Source organism: Uloborus diversus, chromosome 8 (genome assembly GCF_026930045.1).
Source record: "Uloborus diversus isolate 005 chromosome 8, Udiv.v.3.1, whole genome shotgun sequence".
Classification (NCBI taxonomy): Eukaryota; Metazoa; Arthropoda; class Arachnida; order Araneae; family Uloboridae; genus Uloborus; species Uloborus diversus.
In genome coordinates this window covers 100,228,336-100,250,905 of record NC_072738.1, presented here as the reverse complement: position 1 = coordinate 100,250,905, position 22,570 = coordinate 100,228,336, and the positions used below count along the sequence as shown (strand labels likewise).

Sequence of the window (22,570 nt, the reverse complement as noted above, 5' to 3'; positions counted from 1 at the left end):
TAAAATACAATTGTCGATTATCACCTGTTATGCTATGAAGAAGGGGGTTTGCGGGCATTCCCCCGAAATTTTTTGAAATTGCAGTCTTTAAAACACGATTGTGGACCATCTTTGGTAACACTAAGCGTGCCGGCAATCTTTCCCAATTGAAGCTCCGGAAACGTAATTTTGGTTGACTTTTAATGATGTAAGGGGGAGGATTTTCAGAAGCTCTCCTCCTGGAACTTTTCGAAATTCAAGCCCTGAAAACTGAATTCAAGACTATCTTTAATGATGTTGGCAAGAAGGGGGGGGGGGGGAGGCCAGAGAGACATCCTCCTCAAAAATTCTTGAAGTTAGCACAAGTTTTAGAAAAAGGTTCGGTAAAGTTAGTGGGAAAAGGGGGTTTGGGGGCCACTCTTCGGTAATTTTGAGGGCGCTGCCCCGGAAATTTTTTTGGAATTGAAGTTATGAAAACAAAAGTTTAGGGGGTCTTTGGTGATATTAGGGGGGGGGGGGGTGTTCGGGGACAACTTGAATCTTTCAGAGTTAAAGTCTGAAAAACGAAATTTTTAGCGATTTTTTTTTATAGCATGTAAAACTTTGAAAATTTGGGGGGGGGGGGGGTCTGACCCTCCCTCCCCTTTCCAGCCTCGCTGGCTACGGACCTTGACTCCGCTCATCATTGCACCGATGTATCCCATAATTCCGGCTTCAATTTCATCTCCTTTTTTCCATAGACAGGTCCTCTCAATGTAAATATCTTCACTCTACACTACTCCTTTTACTTGTTTTACAAACACATTTTGCCCATAGGAGAATTTCATAATCATCCCCGCCTCGTTCCTCACGTGAAAAATACTTCTAACAGGAAAACTATGCTCACTCACAAAGGAACATCCTTTTGCAAGAGTTTAATTACCTCCTGAGTGGGGTCTCATCTGACGCCTTCGGGGCGTCATTGGCCGTCTTGGAGATGTCGATGCTCCTTTCGGGCGTCCGGGGCGCGGGCGTCTTATTTAGAATGTTGGCCACGACATCGAATCGCTGACTCTGCGCAGGCGTGGCGGCTCGGAAACGTGACCGAGAAGTTGACGGACTGGACGGCGGCTTGCTGGTAGTTGAAGTGGTGGAGGAACTCTGGGAGCCAAATTTTGGTCGAGCAGCGAACCTGTTCAATACAAAGAAAAAAAAAAAAAAAAAATTAATCAGCATCGATTTCTCTACCTACATGATCAATCCATCATTTGCCCTGTTGAGACATTTTTGCCTGTATATTTGTTCTTAATTCCCGGAATTTTAAACTTTGGCTTTTAATTGTGATGTATATCCGAATATAAGGAACCATTATGCTTCCTAATATGAAGTGTCAACTTTCTAAGAAGTTTTTTGTATTTAAAAAAGCAATGATTTGTACTTGTTGCAGGTATGACTTTGTACAAATCATTATAGTCCAAGAGCCCATGAGCTCCAGACCCACGTCATAGTATAAAGGGCCAAAAATTTTCTGTGTAAGGACATCACAGCAGGTAAGAAAGGTTAGCCATTATTTAAGCTGAGTCGCGCTGGCTTTGGCAGGAAACAGGTAGCAAAGATGCGTAAAATTGCTGCAAAATGCTAAACATCATAGATTCATTCGTGACCTGGTGGTCCCCACCAACCATCTCCGATTTTGAGGACATTCTACAAAGGTGCAGACATGCATTTAAAACTAACCTATGCAAATGTTCAGATTCCAAGACACAATTCATAAGAGTCTAGGATACCTTAAGAAGAAAAAGAAAGTGGCCTCCAATGGGAAACCGTGCCCAACATGGCATTTCGCTACACAAAGCTGATCCGTCATTTTGGAGCCTTTTTTTTTTTTAAATATTTTTTAAACGAACCTAGATCCTCAGGGTTTGGGTCTTGAAAACTGAAAATTTGTACAGGTGAGTTTCAAAGGCATGTCTGCATCTTTATAAAATTTCGTTCAAATCGGAGATGTTCGGGTGGAGACGACGAGGTCACTTGACATGTAATGACTCAGTTTTTGACGCAACTTTGCTACCTGTTTCCTGCCGAAGCCAGTGCGACTCAGCTTAAATAATAGCGAACCTTTTTTACCTGCTGATGTCCTTACGCAGAAACATTTTGGGCCTTTATACTATGACGTAGGTCTGGCACTCATGTGCTCTTACTCTATTAGTTTTCAAGTACTAAAAATTATTTTTAGAAAGTTCATACTACAGATTTATGATGGTACCACTGGAACGACGATTGTGTATCTCTAACACAACCGATATCGCGACACTAACTGCAGGACAACTGACACCACGGACCCTATTCATGGTGTGGTTGCTTTAATTCAGCACGCGGTTATTTTGATTCAGTATACAGTGTTACTAGTGCTGTTGAAGCTCGTTTTATTTCATGGTCACGGGACTTTATATGCAACATGAACAAGCGTGATGCTTATACAGATTTATCACTGCATTAAAAATGCTGAGAAAAGGGATAAATAAAAAGAGTTTTCACCATGTTTCTGATGAGTAGCCAAGAGGCTTACGACTATAATTCGAGTACAAAAAGGGTATCAAATGAAGGATTCATCATTCTTTAACATAATTTCAAAGTAAAAAATTTCAAAGATCTCTGTTTTGAATAGAAATAATAGTTTTTAAGCCAAAAAGTGCATGTGTTAATAAAAGCCGGAGAATCGGACTTTCGTCTGATACAATAATCTCAGTGATGTTTCATACCCGTAAGTGACGTCATGTGAATAGAGATCATTGCATGCGGATCTGAAGCAGTGGGTTAACATATTACTTGAAGGATAGATGCTATGACTAATCAGCTCAAGGATGTGTGTACTGTACTGTACACTGCAAAGGTAGACAATATCGCGACTCCAAAAAGCGGTACTATAGTCAGGCTCTGGTAAAAAGACCTCTGATCGGCTGATCCCACTCGTTTAAGTGAGGAAGAGGAGTTGTCGATAACGATTGTTGACGTTGTGCCAATCGAAGAATTTCTCCTTTTTCAGTCTAAACAAAAATGAGCTCGTCCAAGGTCAAAGTTCTTTTTACCAGAGCCTGGCTTTTACTACGGTCATTTGCATATGGGTGCCTAATGCAGGGCTGAACGACACAAGGTTTGAAATGGATCATCCACTTGATTGCTCCGAGCAACGTAAGAGTTCAAATTCGCCGATATTGTTATCTTATAAAGTCTTGAGTATCGCACCTGATGTTATCTAAAGCTCTGAATCGTAGAACAAAGTAGTACGACACGTCCACCATCTTAGGGCTAAACGATGCTTTCTTCTCTGCTATGATAAAGTAGCTTGTAGTGATGGGCATAATCGAGAACTTTTGATAATCGAGATCTCGGGAAACGAGTACTTCTCATAATTGAGTGATTGACAATCGAGATCTTTTGAAACCGAGAACTCGAGCGTTTGACAATCAAGATCTCGGGAATCGAGTACTTCTCATAATTGAGTGATTGACAATCGAGATCTTTTGAAACCGAGAACTCGAGCGTTTGACAATCAAGATCTCGGGAATCGAGTACTTCTCATAATTGAGTGATTGACAATCGAGATCTTTTGAAACCGAGAACTCGAGCGTTTGACAATCAAGATCTTTTGAATTCGAGAACTCGAGCGATTGCATTCGAGATCTCGAGCGATTGACTTATTGATTGTTTTGAATCGAAATCTCGGGATGTGATAATCGAGAACTCGCGCTGTTACAATCAAACACTTGAGATGTGATAATGAAGAACTGGAGATATGATAATCGAGAACTCGAAATACGACAATCGAGAACTCGGGATAATCGCGTTTTCGGATGGTCTTGAACAATCTTGTGATTCGATTATGAGAACTCGATTATTCCCATCACTAGTAGCTTGTTTTGCTTCTTGAAAGTGGTTTTTTATTAACTCTTATTAATTCCCAATCAAGAAGCAAAAGCAAAACATGCTACTTCATTTTTGCAGACTTGGAAGAAAGCGGTATTTAGCTCCAAGATGGCGGACGTGTCGCTACTTTAGCTTCAATCTAGGGCTTTATTGTTATCAACTAAAACTATCTACCAGGCTTTATGTTTTGTAATATCGCTTCAACAAGAAGAGACTTCTCGAACACCCTATATATTTTTACACTTCGTTTTAGAATAAACGACCAAAAGTAATTGAGTTTGTTCTGACCTGTTATTAAAAATTACCGTCCGCGCAGTCGGTTTTTGCTGTGCTGGAGTTGTCGCTTTCGGGGCTTCTGTGTATGAATAGTCGTCTGTGTATTCTTCCTCAGACGGAGGATGCTGAGGTTGTCTACCTCTAAATGGCGAAATCGGATTTTTCTGCTCTTCTTCTTCCTCACTCGTTGAATATTCTTCAGAAACTTCTAACTCCTCAGGAGGTGGATACTGTCTGCTCCTGGATAAAGGGAAACTCCTCGTGCCGGCATTTCTTGGTGGGGCTTGGCGTTTTGTCTGCAGTAAATAGAATGATTTATTAGCAAGTTATTATTATATGTATTCTTTTGAATTTTGAAAAGAGTAGTGAGTAAATTTGCACCGTGATGTTGGCAGGGAAAATCCAAGAGTTAAGCCCTACTTTTATTGTACCTCCGTAAAACATTTCATGAAGCACAAAAAAAAAAAAAAAAAAAAAAATGCTATTTGATTGTGATAATACAACGTGTGTATTATCACAATATTATCACAAGTTATTATTATATGTATTTTTTTGAATTTAGGAAAGAGTAGTGAGTAAATTTGCACCGTGATGTTGGCAGGGAAAATCCGAGAGTTAAGCCCCACTTTTATTGCACCTCCGTAAAACATTTCATGAAGCACAAAAAAATAAATAATGCTATTTGATTGTGATAATACAACGTGTGTACTGCGACAAACGTGATGTATACATATATATGTAGGAATTATACATAATTAAAACGTAGGATAGTAGACGAAACACAATTAATTTCCACAAATAGTACTTATCGTCGCTTCAGAGCAACAGTAGGATATCTCAGTGTTATTTTTGGGATTAGATGTCTTACTGTTGCTCTGAGGCGACGATATAAACATAAACACAAGCAGACATTTCACAAATACGAAAAACAATCGTCACAGTTCGGTGTCTACGGCATGTTACCACAATACATACAACTTTTCCAACTCACGTCTTACATCGTTTTCACTCGTTGCTTAACTTTGCTTGCGGGGGCTTTCTCGGCACGGTTGCAGTCACATTAAGGGAGCCGTTATCCACGTGAAACATAAAAAATAATTTATATTTTATAAGAATTTTTTTTTTAATCCTTACATTGCGGCTTTTCACCCGTATGTTAGGGGGGAGACGCCGCTGTTGTGCAAAATTTATGCCGTGCCTACGAACATAATTAAACACTAAATACCTGAAGGAGGTGTTATTTACCAAGTAAAAACAAAAAGAAATTAAGCGATTAAAAGGTAGTGAACTTGATAATGTTTGAACATTCATTAATTTTTGATGATTCGTCGGGGGATACTATAGGGTAACGGCTCCAGTAACAGACAAGGGTCCAGTAACAGACAGTCGTAAGTTTGTATTTAAATAATAAGAGTTTTAGGCAGGTAAAACTGATGTTGCTGCGACCCACGAATACGGTGCAAGCATCTAGTGTTATCAGAGTGAATTTTATGAGCTAGTTGGTATTTACAAGGCAGTGGTGGAAGGTTATGAATAGCTACCACGAGGTCTGCCGGTGTTTCATGTTCATTTGAATTTAATAAGGTTTCAGATTTAAAAATAAAGAACTTTTGCACATTTTGAAGAGAAAATGGGAATTCTGTCCGTTACTCATCCCTTCCTCATCCTATCTGTTACTGGGTATCATCAAAATTGTCGGTGTCTGTTGCTGGGGGTCGGACCTTTTTTCGAAGTTTAGCAAACAAAAATAGAATTAACTAATTCAGAGGATCCAGAAGCAGCCAAACGTTAGATGAGATGTAGTTGCATGAGAGAAAAATAGCTTGGAATGTCTAAATGCATTAAAGGGTCAGAAAATTGAGTTACCCTGAGAGCGATTTCTTAAGCATGTCTGTTACTGGTGCCGTTACCCTATCTCGTAAAAAAAAAATTCCTCATCTTTTTTTTTTTTTTTTAAATTTGTAACATTTTTGGAATCTTTTCTCTAAATTTGATTTATTCGCATTCCTATCATCAAGCACATGTAACGGTTAAACGCTTTAAAACGCTTGTCACAACGTTAACAACCATTTCACAACGCTTATGGAAGAAAGTGTACTTGCTACCTGGGTATCAAGTGCTGTTAGACACCAAATTGTGATAAAAATTGCACATACGTGTTCCCGAATTTTATTCAGGGAACTTCATACAGCTTCATTTTCATCAGTGTAAAGAATATAAAATACTTCGAAAATGTCCATACATGAGTGAGTAAAGCTTAACGGTTTTGCTAATATGATTCAACAGGCATATCCCGCTGAGGAAAAATGATTTTAAAAACTTAAAATACTTACCAATTTGTGTGACTGTTCTTCCTTAACGCTTGTACATTCTGAAAGTAAAGAGATAATAATAAGAAAGTTTTAGAAATAAAGACAGAATAATACACAAAGAACAATAAAAAGAACGGATACGAAATCGTTTGGGGAAAATATGATGTGTCAAAATATATATATATATATATATATATATATATATATATATATATATATATATATATATATATATATATATATATATATATATATATATATACCTAATAATATGATACCTAAGTATTAATATCGATTAAGCAAAATAACTATATGCCATTGAGAAAAATTTAGGAGTATTTAACCTACACTAAAATGTCGTTATGTGGAACAGTTGAATTTTTCATTTCTATTACTGCAATTTAACTACCATGCAAAGTGAAAGTGATTTAATAATCCATAGCACCCACCAAATCAAGCAGTTTTTGTGGCATCACGACAAAACAGAACAGGCTACTGTTTCAGTTATACATACTAGTTATAAAATTAAAACAGAAGTATAGAAGGGAAAAAAGCAATTCACCCCTTTAATGATGATCCGAACCTAAAAGCACTGCCTGAAATTAATTGCCACTTCAAATGGAAGGGACTTAGTAAAATCCATAGCATCCATCAAGTCATGCAGTTTTTGTGACATCTTGACAAAGCAGAACAGCCCTACTGTTTTCTGTCAAAATTTTTCGTATTAGCCACAGGGTTAAAACAGAAGAACAGAGGGGTAAGAAAGGCAACTCGCCTCTTTTATAATGATCTGCACCAAATAGTACCGCACAAAATTAGTTACCATGTAAAATGGGAGGGGCTTAATAATCTACAGCACCCATCACATCATGCAGCTACGAGACAAAACATAACAATATAGTCCACCATAGGGTGAAAACAGAAGTATTGATGCGAGAGAAATACGATTAAGGTTTTATGATGATCCCCTTCCCCTTATTTTTTTATGATGATCTGCGTCTAAAAGCTCAGCATGAAATTAACTACCACTTCAAATGAGAGGGACTTAATAATCCATGACATCAACCAATTCAGCTCCTGCAAGAGCAAGACAACTCAGGGCCGAAGTCAGCAGGAGTTACAAAGAAGGCTATTGCGATAGGAACATGGATCTCCACAGGGCCCGTGCTAATTTTATAGCAAAATAGATTTTGATTGGTTTACTTACATCATAAATGCATTTCTTTTAGACTCATAAACATTCTTATAGCTGAATGGATAGCCATTTTTCTCCTTGATAAAAGAAGTAATTATTTAATTTCGGATAAGGGCCCGGCAGCATAGACCAAGGGCGGATCTAGTTTCTGGTTTCGGAGGTGGTCATTGTTTCCTTAAATGGGAGGGGGAGGCAGAAGTGCCATAAGTGTCATTTTTAGGCATAAATAAGGGGTCAGGACGAAATTTTTTAAATAATATATAATCCTCCAAAACGGTTTGGGGTCAAAATGTCGCCACCGAAATGTCGCGGGACAAAATGTCGCGGCCAAAATGTCGCCGTTCCAAAATGTCGCCTGTCCAAAATGTCGCCTGTCCAAAATGTCGCCGGTCCAAAATGTCGCCGGGCCGAAATGTCGCCGGTCCAAAATGTCACCGGTCCAAAATGTCGCCGGGCCAAAATGTCGCCGGGCCAAAATGTCGCCGGTCCAAAATGTCGCCGGGCCAAAATGTTGCCGATCCAAAATGTCGCCTGTCCAAAATGTCGCCGGTCCAAAATGTCGTCGGTCCAAAATGTCGCCGGCCCAAAATGTCGCCGGGTTAAAACGTCGCCTGTCCAAAATGTTGTAGATCCAAAATTCGTTTATTCAGTTGGTAAGAAAAATTTAAATGTACAAAAATGATGTTTAACACCAAATTTGCAGAATAAATGGTTACTGCCTTTAATGAATGTCTCCGTTAAAAATGGGACTGGACTAACTGAGTTTAATGATAAATTCTAAAAAGATTATTCCATTTTGATTCGCAACTCTCGGCTGTTTTTCAGCAAGCAAATAGAATACAAGCATTACGTTATCTTATTTCTTGTGACTCGCTATCTACCAACTGTAAAACGTTCTGACGGCATTCAGTTCTGACGTTCGCTAAATTATTTTAAACTTTTCTTCAAGAATTGTGTGCGTTTGTATGTGACCGATTTTTTGGGGACATTCTACGTCAAAACCTGTAGTAAGAATTCGAACGATACCCGCAAGTACCCATATATGATTTAGGGCTGCGTGGTTTTTTGCGTCAATTCGTTCAAGATAGTGGAGTAACTGAACATTTTCATCGATATGCGTGACTGTCATTGCTCAAAAAAATGATGAACGGAATCAAATAAAATGTTAGGAAGCAGCAGGGGGACAGATTTTGGGCTCAATAACACCAGAGGGTGGAGCAATCGAATGTTTTTTCCTTTCTTTTTTATTATCTGTGATTGATATATCTCAAAATGTAATACAGTAGACCCTCGTTTTCAGCGGGTTTATTTCACGCGGTTTCGATTATACGCGGTTGAAGATTTGACACCTTTATTTTATTTACGCAGATGAGTTTCGGTTTTACGCAGATGCGGCAATGCAAACAGGTAACATTTTCCTCTCTTTCAAAACCCAAGCTCCTAAAGATTGCAGATTACACGTAACTAACTGCATTTTGGCGTGCTAATAATCGAACTTGGGTCCTTGGAGACATTTTATGCGATTGGTTCCAGAGCTTTTTCCATCAGAAGTAAAGTGATTAAACTCACAGTTCAGAACTCACTGGAAGAAGAGCTTTTAGGAGTGACAAAGGAGGTCAAAACCAACGCGGATACCGACTCCGGTGACACACAACCAAAAACGCTCACATTGAAAATTTTCGAACCATCCGTAGACAATAGGAATGATCTTTCTGATTTGTTAGTGAAAGAAGATTCCATCATGGAAATGACGCAAGTGATTATGGATGAGTTAATGCTAAGCAAAGAATTGGAGGAAAAATTCTTAATGACTACCAAAAAACTATCATAGTCAGCTCTTCTTCATAAACAGAACACGAAATTAGTTTGTTTTCTTTATGCATATTATGCATAAAAATTGATATAAGTACACATTAAACTTATTATACAATTAGTCATCACTAGAATGAAGTATTTTTTTTAATCTACGGAACCTAATCCCTATTTTGACACTAATATTAGGTCTCAATTTACGCGGTTTCGATTAACGCAGCATTTCCGTGGAACATAACCCCCGCGTAAAACGAGGGTCTACTGTACAAGGGTTAAGACAAAATTTGGTCTACAGGTATATCTTAAAGGGCGAGTTGCTCATTTATTTTTGGCTTCAGTCATCCCAAAAGGATGGATCACAGAATAATTTTTATCGTTTTATGTGACTGCTATATCTCAAGAAGTAATGCGAGGATTCATACAAAAATGTAGTATACAAGTGAAATTAAACGAAAACAAGCCTTATTTTCGTTCTAAGTTGAGTTTCGTAATCGTTTACGTGAGTCAGTGTAATTAAATAAACAATGAAAAATATACTGAATTTATATATGAGAGGTTGAGCATGATATCAATAAAATCTAAATTAGCCGTGTATTCCTCTCATTTTTGTAGCACTTTAACTAGCGTGAGTGTGAAATAAAAACTGAGTTTGCATTCTTATATAATTTGCGTAGTAAAAATTCACTAATTAAAACAGCATTTTTTTTTCTGAGAGAGAAAAACTTATTTGTTTATTATTATTATTATCAATATTCTTTTCTTTCTGAATTACCAAGCTATATTGAGCTGGAACTATTACTTTTTGAAACTCATTTTAAAAATAAGTCTAGGTCAAAATTGATCTGAATAATCTCTTTGATATCAGTTATTTCACCCTACATTATGAAATTTTTTCTTTTCTATTTAAAATTGGAAAATGTGATTAGCTGATAAGCGCTACTTCGCATGCATGAAAGTATCCTCTTGAAAACCTTCAATAAAATAGCTGTTCTGAAATTGTCCCTTGATGTTCTATCGAATATATAAATTTCATGAATGTTGAGAATTGAAAATATTTGTCATCGCGTAGAGTCGTTTTTCAAAAATCTGAGTGAAAGACACCTGTTTTAGCAGTTACGGGTTTCATTGATTTCAAAAGATTTGACGGTGAACATTTCGACGTAATTTCAGAATTTTACTCATAAGAGATGGGAGTTCCCACGGCAGTTTTGATCTTACTTTAACCAACGTATATCTCACTGAAAACGTAGTTTTTTTTTTTTACAGTTTTTTGGGTAATGTTGATAAATCTATGAGAAATTTCATTAAGATACTTTTCTACTTTATTTCCACTCTGGCCCGTGATTTCGAATTTTTCCAGTGAAAGGGGAGAGGGAGGATAACGGTCGTATGTATAACCAATGCAAATTTCATAGGATTGCTATAAAAACCACTCCCACTTGTATATAAAAAAAAATCAAAGTCGAGTGCCATTCCACCTGATCCCCTAAATGACTGACCTGTCGCTACCGTAATAATATGCTAGAGTGAAGGAGTTATTTGTTTTTACTTCATTACGCCAAAAAATACAAACAGCCTATTCTCTTGCCATATTCAAATTGCGCCTCACTATTCTTTCATTCGCGTTTAGAACAGTTTAGTTTTACTTCCATACCAATTTTTTGTCTGAATCCTTGCGTTACATCTTGATCCTTTATGTTACATCTTGAGTATTATTATTAATCAGATTAAACGAGAAAGCGAATTCCGTTGCAGCAGCCTTTCACATGTTTACGTTTGTAATAGTATACAGAAAAACGTATGTTTTTCTGAAAACTATTAATTTTCTGGAATTAATCTGATGTTTACGAATTAAGACAGGAGAAAACGTTTGGAATTTTTGAAGGAACTTACTTTGAAAGGCAATTAATATTCTTTCGCAACTTATATGCTGGAAAGCATCGACGTACATTTAAATTTTTCGTACAAATTGAACTAGCGAATTTTAGGGCGGCGACATTTTGGACCGGCGACATTTTGGGACGGCGACATTTTGGGACGGCGACATTTTGGACTGGCGACATTTTGGATTGGCGACATTTTGGGCCGGCGACATTTTGGGCCGGCGACATTTTGGCCGCGACATTTTGTCCCGCGACATTTTGGCCGCGACATTTTGGGCGTATACCCTCCAAAACGCTGCTTTAGGTTCTCTTTGGTCATTTAAAGGGAAGTGTGATTACATCTATGACTAGGCTTGCCAGATTTCTAAAAATGTTCAACCGGGACGCCGGAATACCCCCCCCCCCCCCTCCTTCGTCGCGAGTATTCAAAAGGGAACTGGGGTGATAGTGGACTCAAGTAAAATTTTCTGAAGACAGTGTGAACTCTTTAGAAACTATGAGGAAGGTTGGTCCCCCTTGCAAAAACTTTTGAAATATGCTAACAAAAACTATTAAAAATAAACATTTTAAAAGTTTTTTTTTTAAATAATTTTTCAGCTTTAGAATGTGTTGTCAGCCCAAATGTTTTGGAAACTTCGGGTCACAAACACCCGTGAAGTGAACACACCCCTGGCTGGTTTTTAGCGTGTTTTAGAGAGTAGTTCATTCTCAATGCTATGAATAAGTAGTAATTATGAGTCTTAGCTGGGGGAAAAAATAAATGACACAAAAGCAGATAAATACAAACATTTTATTTCTTACATGTTAATACTTGTTAGTTACTTGAGTCAGAAGGAAAACTTTGAATGAGGAATAAAAACGTGAAAAATATTTACATGCATTTTTCATTCGCTAGAGCTTTTTTTAGAAACTCTTTTTTGGTTTTAATGTAAAAATCCTCACAAGCTGACTCGATATTAATTTTACAAGTCTGTGTTTCAAATGACATAGTAATTATCCAAAATAACCCTTCACAGTTAAGTATTTTTAGACTTTTTTGGTCACCTAATCAAATTTATCTTTTTCCGGGACATAAAGTAAACCGACCGGCGGGACTCCGGGATTTTGACCGAAATTCGGTACTGTCCCGGTCAAACCGGGACGTCTGGCAAGCCTATCTATGACCCTCCACTGCATCCATGCCTGATAGATGCATAGGTACCCAGAATCTCAGGTCCTGTGACTACCTACAATAAATTCGCATCCTTGGCTCAAACAAAAGGCTCGCAGATGACTCAAAAGCTATCAACAGCTCATATTAAATGATCTGCAAAACAGCTCTGTGCGAGTATATCACAAATCCTTGTACTGACAGTCATTGTTATCGGGCGACATGCACCAGAAGCGGCGCTCGTAAGCAGAACTAAGTTGAGAGTGTAAAAGTGCAGTCTAGCGAGACGTTGTGTCTCGCAAAAAAAAAAAAAAAAAAAAAAAAAAAAAAAAAAAAAAAAAAAAAAAAAAAAAAAACAATGCAGCGACAATGTCTTTGGGAAGGAAACCTTGAACCGTGATCGTAAACCTGAGTTAGCTTTGCTGTCGGATCGCGGAACACTTCTGGTTGCAGAGATGGGGCTCGCCATGACCTGCTTTTCGAACAAGCTATACGTGCATTTCTTGGAAATGGTTTGTTTAGAATTTGCATCCATAAAATTATGAAAACCGGAATAATTCCTAGGGAAAGCAAATAACCACTATTCTGAACTGATGCAGTTTAGATCTAGGTACCTTTTTCTTTTGTGTCGTATAACTGATCTTTTCAGAGACTTAATTTTGTTGATTTGCCTTTGGGACTATCGTCATGGTTTTAACAACTTCATTAGGCGTGATAAATTATTTTCGTAGCCCAATCAGGGAAGAGGGGGGCGGCAGCCTTTCAGGGAAGAGAAACAGATCTTATACCAGAAACTTTAATTGAATTGAAAGTTTTAGCTCAGTCATTTTAACGATAGGTTTTGGAGACATTAGGTTCACAAGTTAAGTGCACTCTCAATTAGCTTGCATTGACCCGAAGCCGGTCCTTTGAAGGTATTTTTAAATTCCTGAACGAAAACTCCCGATGATAGGAGGGAAAAGATTACAGCGACTGAACTCCTTGTGTACCAGGTATCCACTTGTGGATACATGCTACGTATGGGCAGAATCCCATTGTTTTTTCATGTGCATAGATGGCTCATTTAGATGTACAACCGGTGTAACCCACACAGAAAGCAATCTAAGGTAGATTTTCATTCATTGGGATTTTATAAAATTGAAAAAGATAAGTTAAAAACATCTGGTACGCAAGAGGTTGATTCAATATTAATTGGAGGTGTGCTTACTAAAAGAATACAATTAAAGTAGGTAGATGAGAATTCGGATAAAACGTGTTTCAATTGGAACCTGCAATTGACTACCACACTTGAATTAACTGACTGTCTACCTTGTAATGTCCGTGGATAGACCATGGTGAGTTGATCGGTAAAGCGTCGGATTCTTAATCAAAAGGTCCTGGGTTCTATACCAGCCGATCAGAGATTCTCAGTTTTAGTTAATGATGACTGGGGCATGTTAAATATGCCATAGTTGCAAAGTCCTCCAAGTAAATCAATATCTCTGGAGGTACTGGACTAATAATTGCTCGGCTTCGAGTCTGGATAAAAAAAAAAAGAGCTGTCTTCAAGGCCCCATCCAACCGGTAAAACCATAAATTGGTAGGTACGGGAGACCCAGGAGTGTGATATGATATGTAATGTCCGTGGGGAGCCCAGTGGATGAGGCCATACATTAATTACGTAAGGGTCCCGAGGGGGGAGGTCGTTTGGAAAAATCTCTACATACCCCTACTTGGGAGGGGGGAGGTGTCAGACCCATTCTTACGTAATGCTTTTCCAAGTCGATAACTTATATAAGAAATTGCGCGGTAAAGTGGTGTGTCAGGAATCATCTTTCATTTTTCCTCTGAAAGGTAAAAAAGGTATTTGGATGAGCTTTTTTTTTGCTTGTTTTTCAAAGAATGAATAGTGTAAAATAAAATAAAGTTAGGAATTGCACTGTGTATGGCATGTCTTATTTGTAATTAGTATCGCATCATATACAAAAAATACTTGTCGAAAAAACATCAGTCTAGATTCTTTTTAGCATATATTTCTTTGCACAAAAAGGTTTAAAAAAAAAAATATTAATAGTGAAGTTAATAACGATTCCAGTGATGTAAGATTCGTTATTTTATTATTTTGAAAAACGAAATGGAATCTTACGTAAGATGAGGGGGGGGGGGGGTTGAAAAATGTTGCTTTCCCTTACATGGGGGGGGGGAGGTCAAAATTAGCCAAAATAATCCTTACGTAATTAATGAATGGCCCCATAGGGCACTGGACTCAGAATCGGAGGGTTTCGACTTCCATAACTAGATGTCAACAAATAGCACCAAGTTTTGCTGAATATCTACTCGAAGAATCCATGACTCCGGGTGTCGGTCGCTAGTAGGGTACAGAGTACTGGAGACCCTTCATCCCCTTTAGTACCGTAGCTGTGAGGGCTTCAATGACCAACTTACCACGACTTCCTGGAGCATTTAAACCTGATAAACCAATCAAATCGGTTGGTTTAGCAGCCACTGGGGTGGGGTGACCTAAGGCGTAACGCTAAAAGGTGGGGTGATGCGTAGAAAAGTCACGGGGATGCCATGTCCACTCAGTAATGAATGTGATAGCTCTACTTGCTATGATCATCTTTCTCCTTTGCCATGGAAAATTATATTACTTCGCTTTAAAATACCTTCAAAGAACCGCCATTTTGATCAATACAAACTCGCTCACATAGGTGGCATGGGTTCGTTTCAAGTTGCACTGTTAACGGGTTTAATGTAAATTCCTTGCTACCTCCTTCAAGCCGGTTCACTGCATTTGATTACAAAGGGGGCACAATATAGCAAAGGCTAATATAGTCTATGCATGTAACGATATCCGACAAAAGTCAAATTTCGTCAGGTATCTTTAGTTTTTCGGGTTTAAAAACCGGGAAAAAGTTTTTTTTTATATTTATTTATTTATTTATTTTAAGTCTGTCTTTATAATGCAGTTAGTTTTAGATCCACTTTTTAGCACAAGGGTACTTACTCATGTCTTTGATGTAATAATTATTTTCGTAAAACGGAAACTAACGCTTAACTTCATCCGTCTCACCAGACAGGAGATGACAAAAAGATATCAGAAACAAAGACGCAAAAAAAAAAAAAAAAAAAAAAAAAAATCAATTTGAGTTTTGACATCTTGAATTCAAATTATGTTTTTCGCAATCACGTGTGTGTGTGTATGTAGGCGTGTGTGTTTGTGTGTAGGTGTGTGTATATGTGTGTAGGTGTGTGTATATGTGTGTAGGTGTGTGTATATGTGTATAGGTGTGTATGTATTCGTGCGTGTGTAGGATATGGACGCAACCTGGAGACGGTTTTCGCTAGAGGAGCAGCATCGTGAAGCCGGTCGACAGTGGTGCTGCAGAGGGAGGCGGGGGAAAATAAAATCAAAGGACGCCAAAACAGTCAAATGAGAACAATAATCAATGTGATTGCTCAAAATATTTGCTTAAAAACATCATATTGATTTGATGTCATGGTAACGCAATAAACATTTATAACTCACAGGGCTATGTGGCTGTGGATTTTTTTTTTTTTTTAAATATATTTTGCATGTATATAGTCAAGGACAAATGCAGAAGGCAAAACAATGTACAAAATTTCTTGTAACTCAACTGAAGGTAAACATATGCAACTTATACCCATTTAAATTTATCTTAATTAGTAATTACATTGAATAGTCTATTTTGCATGATTCCCAGTTCCAATAATCTTAATATATAAAAATCAATGTCCTGAGATAACATATATATATATATATATATATATATATATATATATATATATATATATATATCAACGCACAGCCGAAACCGCTGAAGCTTCAGACTTGAAATTTGGCAGGCATGTCCGCATGATTACGAAAGTAACCACTAAGAAAGGATTTTTCGAAATCTCAATTAGTTCGGGAGAAATTAAATAAAACCCATTAATTTCTGCGAAATTAAAACCTGTCATTGAAATTCAAATCCCTTATTTTCGAAGGCTTTCCTCCATTCAAATCATTATTCAGTACTTCATCTCAACTTTTGGTCGATAGCGAACTATAAATTTGATATTGTTTTTGTTTCTCACGTGATTCTTCGAGGCTTTTCTCAAGTCAAATCATAATGTTTCTGTCTTTTGCTTTCATTTTTTCAAAACTAGAAACGAAGTTTTTAAGAACATTATCACAGACGGACTATCCTTTTGAATTTAGAAGAGTGCAGTTTCCTGTTAAATTTTGCTGTGCAATAACCATTAATAAGTCACAAGGACACACATTAAAAGTAGCAGGGATCGATTTAAGAGAAGACTTTTTTTCACACGGCCAATGCTATGTAGCTTGCTCCAAAGTCAGTTCATCAAGCAGTTCAATAATTTTAGTACCAGAAAAAAAAAAACAAAATGTTGTATACAAAGAAGTTCTTGCTTAAACATAGGTATAACAATAAATGTAGATGGCCTGTGTTTGCAAAGATAATCAATACTTTAAAAGGATCGTTAATAACAGTTAACGATCGGTTAAGGACAAGGGCATATATATAAGGAGTCCAGGGGCCCCGGTATCCTCCCCAAATTAGAAAAAGTTATAGGTAATAAGTAATTATTATAGGGGATTTTCGAAACTAGGTGCACCAAGCACTGTTAACCCCTGCTAATTCCATTACCCGAGCAATGGCGGGTACGGGAATGCTAGTATTATCTAATAGCTCTCATTAGCTTGCATTAGTCATTGATATCAAACATCATTTTACTCTTTTGTATTAATCGGGTGAAAAATCACAACGTACTTCGAAATTATTCCTACCAATTTGCTGATGTTTAATGTTCTGTATTTTAAGTAGAAATTGCATAAGGTACAACTTTACTGAACGTGAAAATGAAGTTTGTTAAAAAACAATTCATCAACATTACTATTTTTTTAAAACTTTGTTTTGACAGTTCAAACATCTTAAATGACTTCAAAAACATCCTCCAATTGAATCTATTGCTCCGAGAAAAGCTCTACCTCCCATTGGTTCATGGGAGGAACCATTTGTGTAATTTTAGAGGAGGGCTTGAAAATTTATATCTTTCAAGGCTTTAATTTAAAGGAATTTCGTTTTTACTTTCTTCTTCTGTTTACAAAGTAATAAAAGCAAGTTTGATTCGAGGAAAAGTCCTGTTGTGAAATTCGACGAACTTGTAATGACTTTAAGAGAATTCCTAGTTTTGTTTCTTTAAAACACAGGTGGAAATTTGTTACCAACAATACATTGCTATAACTCTAAAAGCAAAACCAAAGCAGAGTAAAATTAGAAAAAAAATTAAACAAAGATTTCAATGACGGTCGTTCATTATAGTGACTAGTGTTGAAATGCTTCTCATGATACTTATGCTCAAACTTTATTTAAAGAATTGACTACAAAAGTCTGGAGGGGGTCTCGAGCTCCTCCCTGCCCTTTCTCCTATGAGCGAGCGTACAATGGTTAGAGATCACTTTGTATATGGAATTTTTCAAGAAACGAAGCTTCAGAATATCGATGTTTTTGGTCGATGTATTAATCCCATTGAAAATTTAAATTCGACTATAGATCTTTCGAAACTTCGATGTTTTTTCCCCATATCACATATCTACAAAACATATCAACAGGGGCGTAGCTAAGGGGGGGTTTTTGGGGACAACCCCCCCCCCCCCGAAAAGTTAGTCTCAAAAAAAAAGAGAAAAAGAAGAGAGAAGAGAAAGAAAAAAAAAGAAGAAAAGGAAAAAATTCCAAGCAATTATACATACACACACACACACACACACATATATATATATATATATATATATATATATATATATATATATATATATATATATATATATATATATATATATATATATATATATATATATATATATATATATATATATATATATATATATATATATATATATATATATAAAAGAAGTAACCCTCCCCCGAAAGTCGGGTCTAGCTACGCCACTGCATATCAATCCTTATATATATAACCGCCAATGATCGAGTAACGCCCCTGGCGTCATCAACAATGAAACTCGTGCCACGGCATGATAATTTGATAATATGTTTTGGCAATGCTTGACATGCAGGGACAGGGCTGAACTGGATCAGGTAACTTAACTGTTTTACTGGAAAGACAGTCTTTCAAAGACCCATTTCAGGGGACTGAAGAAACGAAAAAGTGGTCAACTATGAACGCTATCTACTGGAGTTTAGGGTTAATCCACTGGAGTTGGGGTTAAAATTTTAACTATTAAAATATTACCAAACAGGCAATTACTTCGTTCAAATGTAGAAGCAATTTTCACCCGTCATACCTTGACGGGAAATTTTCTGCTTATCAATAAAAAGAATAAAAAAAGAAATAAATTAAACCAGGCATGAAAGCTATAAAACCGGTATGAAAAAAATTTAAAATATGTAAAACGTCTAAGAGCAATAAATTTCCCATTATGCAACCCTTATGTCTATGTATTCGTTAATTAAATTCCATTAAATTCCACTCTTCCGGTTTCGTTTGAAAATGAAATCGTCGTAAACAAGGAACCGATCGCGAAACGTGTAATAGTTTCTCTGAACTTTAATCTGTTTGCGGGATACCTCGATTTTTTTCCGTTTATTATTGGAAGATATGGCAAAGGTTAGAAGATAAATGGAAGATTTGTGGAAAGTTTAGACGGTTTTTTTTTCCCTTTTGTGGAATTTAGTTATGCTTCTGCGGTCTGCTCACATACACATTGACGCCATTTCTAAATTTGTTCACAAGTTTAGCCACCTCTTTACTACTTAACATAGATCAAATTGATTGGTGACCAAGATAATAAAAAGATCCAACCCTTGCTGTTGATCTAGTTACCACTTGTTGTTTGCACGACTTGTTCAAAATGAGTAATGGGGTCGTTTCCAAAATTTTAAAAGAATTTTTCTCTGAAAGAGCATGCTTAAAAACATAGGATCTGACCATTTTTTAAATAATTTGTTTAAGTTCAATATTTTTTAAATACTTAAAATTGGTGCGCTTCCATTGTTTACGCTTCTGTCGTGTGACATCACAAATGATGAAATGCCATTCAGTGTTGCCATTCACAGAACAAAATATTTATTTCGTATCTTTACTCACGTGTATTGGCAACGATATGGTTGATAGCAAACGTAGAGCGCAATATTTAAATCGCTTCTTGATTATCATAACGTGGAACCGTGGTAGAAAGATTCGCAAAATTGCATCAGTTGTGACTTCATAAAGACCACGCCTTGTTTCCAAAATCGACATTTTAAAAAATTAATTAAAAAATAGCTGTTGGGAAAATGAAAGTATTTTCTGGGTCCATGTTATCTTTTTTACTCATTCTATCAATTTCATTCACTAAAAGTAGTACTTTTCGCTGAAGGAAACAACCCCATTCTAGGTGTTTTCTCCCGCACTATAGCTGTGGTGTAATAAAAGCTTTAGAATTCGTTAATTTCAAAGAAGTTACCCTTGCGGAATGTCTAAACTATAATTAATCTCAATCGACAACAATTTCACCGCTTATGAAAGCAATTGAAATTATGTTTTTCTTCATCATAGAGACATTAAATGTGTGTTTTGTACTCAGCCACTTTTTGCTTGCTTAATTACAAGCATGTACGCATACGCGTTTCCTCATTTTACATTCACACAATGCTGCAGAAAAATTTAACTTCAGTAGTTTTGATTCAAACCATTCAAGCATTCTTTCCTTCTTGTTCAAGCATAATAAAAATTTTAGGCAAAAAAAAAAAAAAAAAAAATAATAATAATAATAATAATAATAATAAACAATTAATTTGAATTTTGACATCTGGAATTCAAATTATGTTTTTCGCAGTCATGAGTGTGTGTGTATTATGTAGGCGTGTGTGCTTGTGTGTGGAGGGTATGTGTGTTTGTGTGTGTGTATGTGTAGGTCTGTACGTATGCATGTGTGTATGTGTTGGCATATGTGTGTAGGTGTATGTGTGTATGTGTTTGTGTGTGTGTGTGTATGTATGCGCGTGTGTGTAGCATATGGATGCAACCTGAAGACGGTTTTCGCTATAGGAGCAGCATCGTGAGGAGTGAGGAGCCGGTCGACGGTGGTGCTGGCGGAAAAATAAAATAATAGCATATCAAAACAGTCAAATAAAAGCAATAAGCAATCGTGATTGCTCAAAAAAAAAAAAAAAAAAAAGCTTAAATTAACTTCGTATAAAATTCAATCAAACCAAATTTTGAGTTTTTTTTCTTTTCACATGATATTGTAAATCTTTATTATTATTACTAATATTATAAAGAGAGAGGGCGGATTTTTGTGTGTTTATATGTTCGAGGTAATCTCTGGAGCCCCTGCACCTATTTGAAAAATTCTTTCACTATATGAAAGGTGCTTTCTTACTGAGTAACATAGGCTATGGTTCGAAAAAATCCGATAAATAGTTCTTTTTTTAATTCCAATTTAGGCCCAAATTTCACGTAAATTGCCTATTATTGGCTATTAAAGGGGTGAAAAATTTCTTGCACATATTAATATTTTATATCGTTGAAAAGAGTAAATTTTTCGCGTTCTAAATAATTTGTTTCAATGCTCTAACTTCATTACGACGGGAGTAATTTGCGTTTTTAGCGCGAACTTTTTTAGGCTTAGCTGAAATTTTGGCAATACTTTCTTCATTAAATTTATCAATAAAAAGTGAAGGAATTGTCCCACAGTTTTCTTTTTGACACCGTTGGAAAATGCGACATTTTTTACTCCAGAAATATCTCGACCTGTGGTCGAAAAAATAACCTTCCATCTCCAAATTAAAAAAAGTTACAAGCCGTTAAAAATAAACTTCAAATAAATCTAATCTCCATTAAAATTGCTAATGCTTTATTTTGCATTACCATGGTTACGTCTTTTAGCTTCGTTTCATTTATTTTAATTTCTTAAAGGTCCACAAACATGGCGCCACGGAATTATAAAGCAGTGGAGAAATGTTTTCGCCAATTCTGCACATTTTTCCATCTACGTTATGATGATTCCCCTGGACAACGTAGAAATTGTGGGAAGAGTTTGAAAATTAGGAGACTTAGCAATTTTCCCTATTATCGTCAAATTTGTGGACGCCAAAGACCAAGAACTAATGTATTTCGGCCATGGCCTTGCTGATAATGACAGAAGCAAACGATTATAGATCATAATTGACGATAACGCCAAACCCCCAGTTATCGAAATATTTTCGAAATTACTAATGAAAAGAAATCAGTCCATCGAAAAAGCAGGAGGGGATGGAAGTTGTATTTGTACGCGCTTTTACATTTAATTGTAAAGAAGAACATTACTATGATTTAGCTTTCAAAACTTAATGATATCCAAACAAAATATCAATGTGACAAGTAGCCAAGTTCGATCGAAATGAGGTTCTGGATAGACGGTGTCACCGACAAGATTCAGATCTCAACGGATAACAAGTTCCATAGCAGTTCCTCATGGAAATTGGATTGCCCCGTGTTCTTCAATTCATTTTGAAAACTATTTTTTACTTTCTTTGATCCCGGATTTAAACTTAGCAAGTTACTGTATAATTGGAGTGGGCACATGTTTTGGAAATTGTTTTTGGACGACTAAAACTTGCCGCAATTGCAAACTTGCTCGCCGATTTTCAGCGTAAAGAAAGGAAATACACCACTTGGAGCATCCGAGGTTATCGGACCCACGTTTACCGGCATTGGAAGCGAAGTTTCTACCACAAAGCCATGAAGGCCCCCAACGCATAACGAATGAGACATAATGAGTGATATAGTTTACAAAATCATTCCAATAAATTAATGAAAAAAAAATTCTTTCGAGAGAATTTTGACGGACAGGGGTAATCTTTATATCAGGATTTTCTTGAAATTACTTTATGGACTAATGGACTATGTTTGGAGCTCAGACAAAATTATATGTGCACATTTTAACTAACGAAACAGGATCTTTCTTTTTATTTAGGAGTGGAAAGAGAAATTTACACTTGCTCTAAGAGTTTTTTTTTATTTAGTTTTATAGCACGAGCAGAGCCGTGCGGGTACTCCTAGTATACTATAA

The 22,570-nt window shown here is 36.6% G+C and overlaps 1 protein-coding gene across 2 annotated transcripts in view; it reads right to left on the bottom strand.

Moving 5' to 3' along the window:
- LOC129228311 (mucin-2-like) overlaps window positions 1–22,570 on the bottom strand; it is a 95,332-nt gene that overhangs the window by 6,000 nt on the left and 66,762 nt on the right. For both annotated transcript variants that reach the window (XM_054862985.1, XM_054862986.1), the window contains exons 3-5: window positions 6,495–6,532; window positions 4,174–4,457; window positions 902–1,150 (exon numbers count right to left, since the gene is read on the bottom strand). In XM_054862985.1, coding sequence (XP_054718960.1) covers window positions 902–1,150; window positions 4,174–4,457; window positions 6,495–6,532 — 571 coding nt within the window. The remainder of the gene's footprint in view (window positions 1–901; window positions 1,151–4,173; window positions 4,458–6,494; window positions 6,533–22,570) is intronic.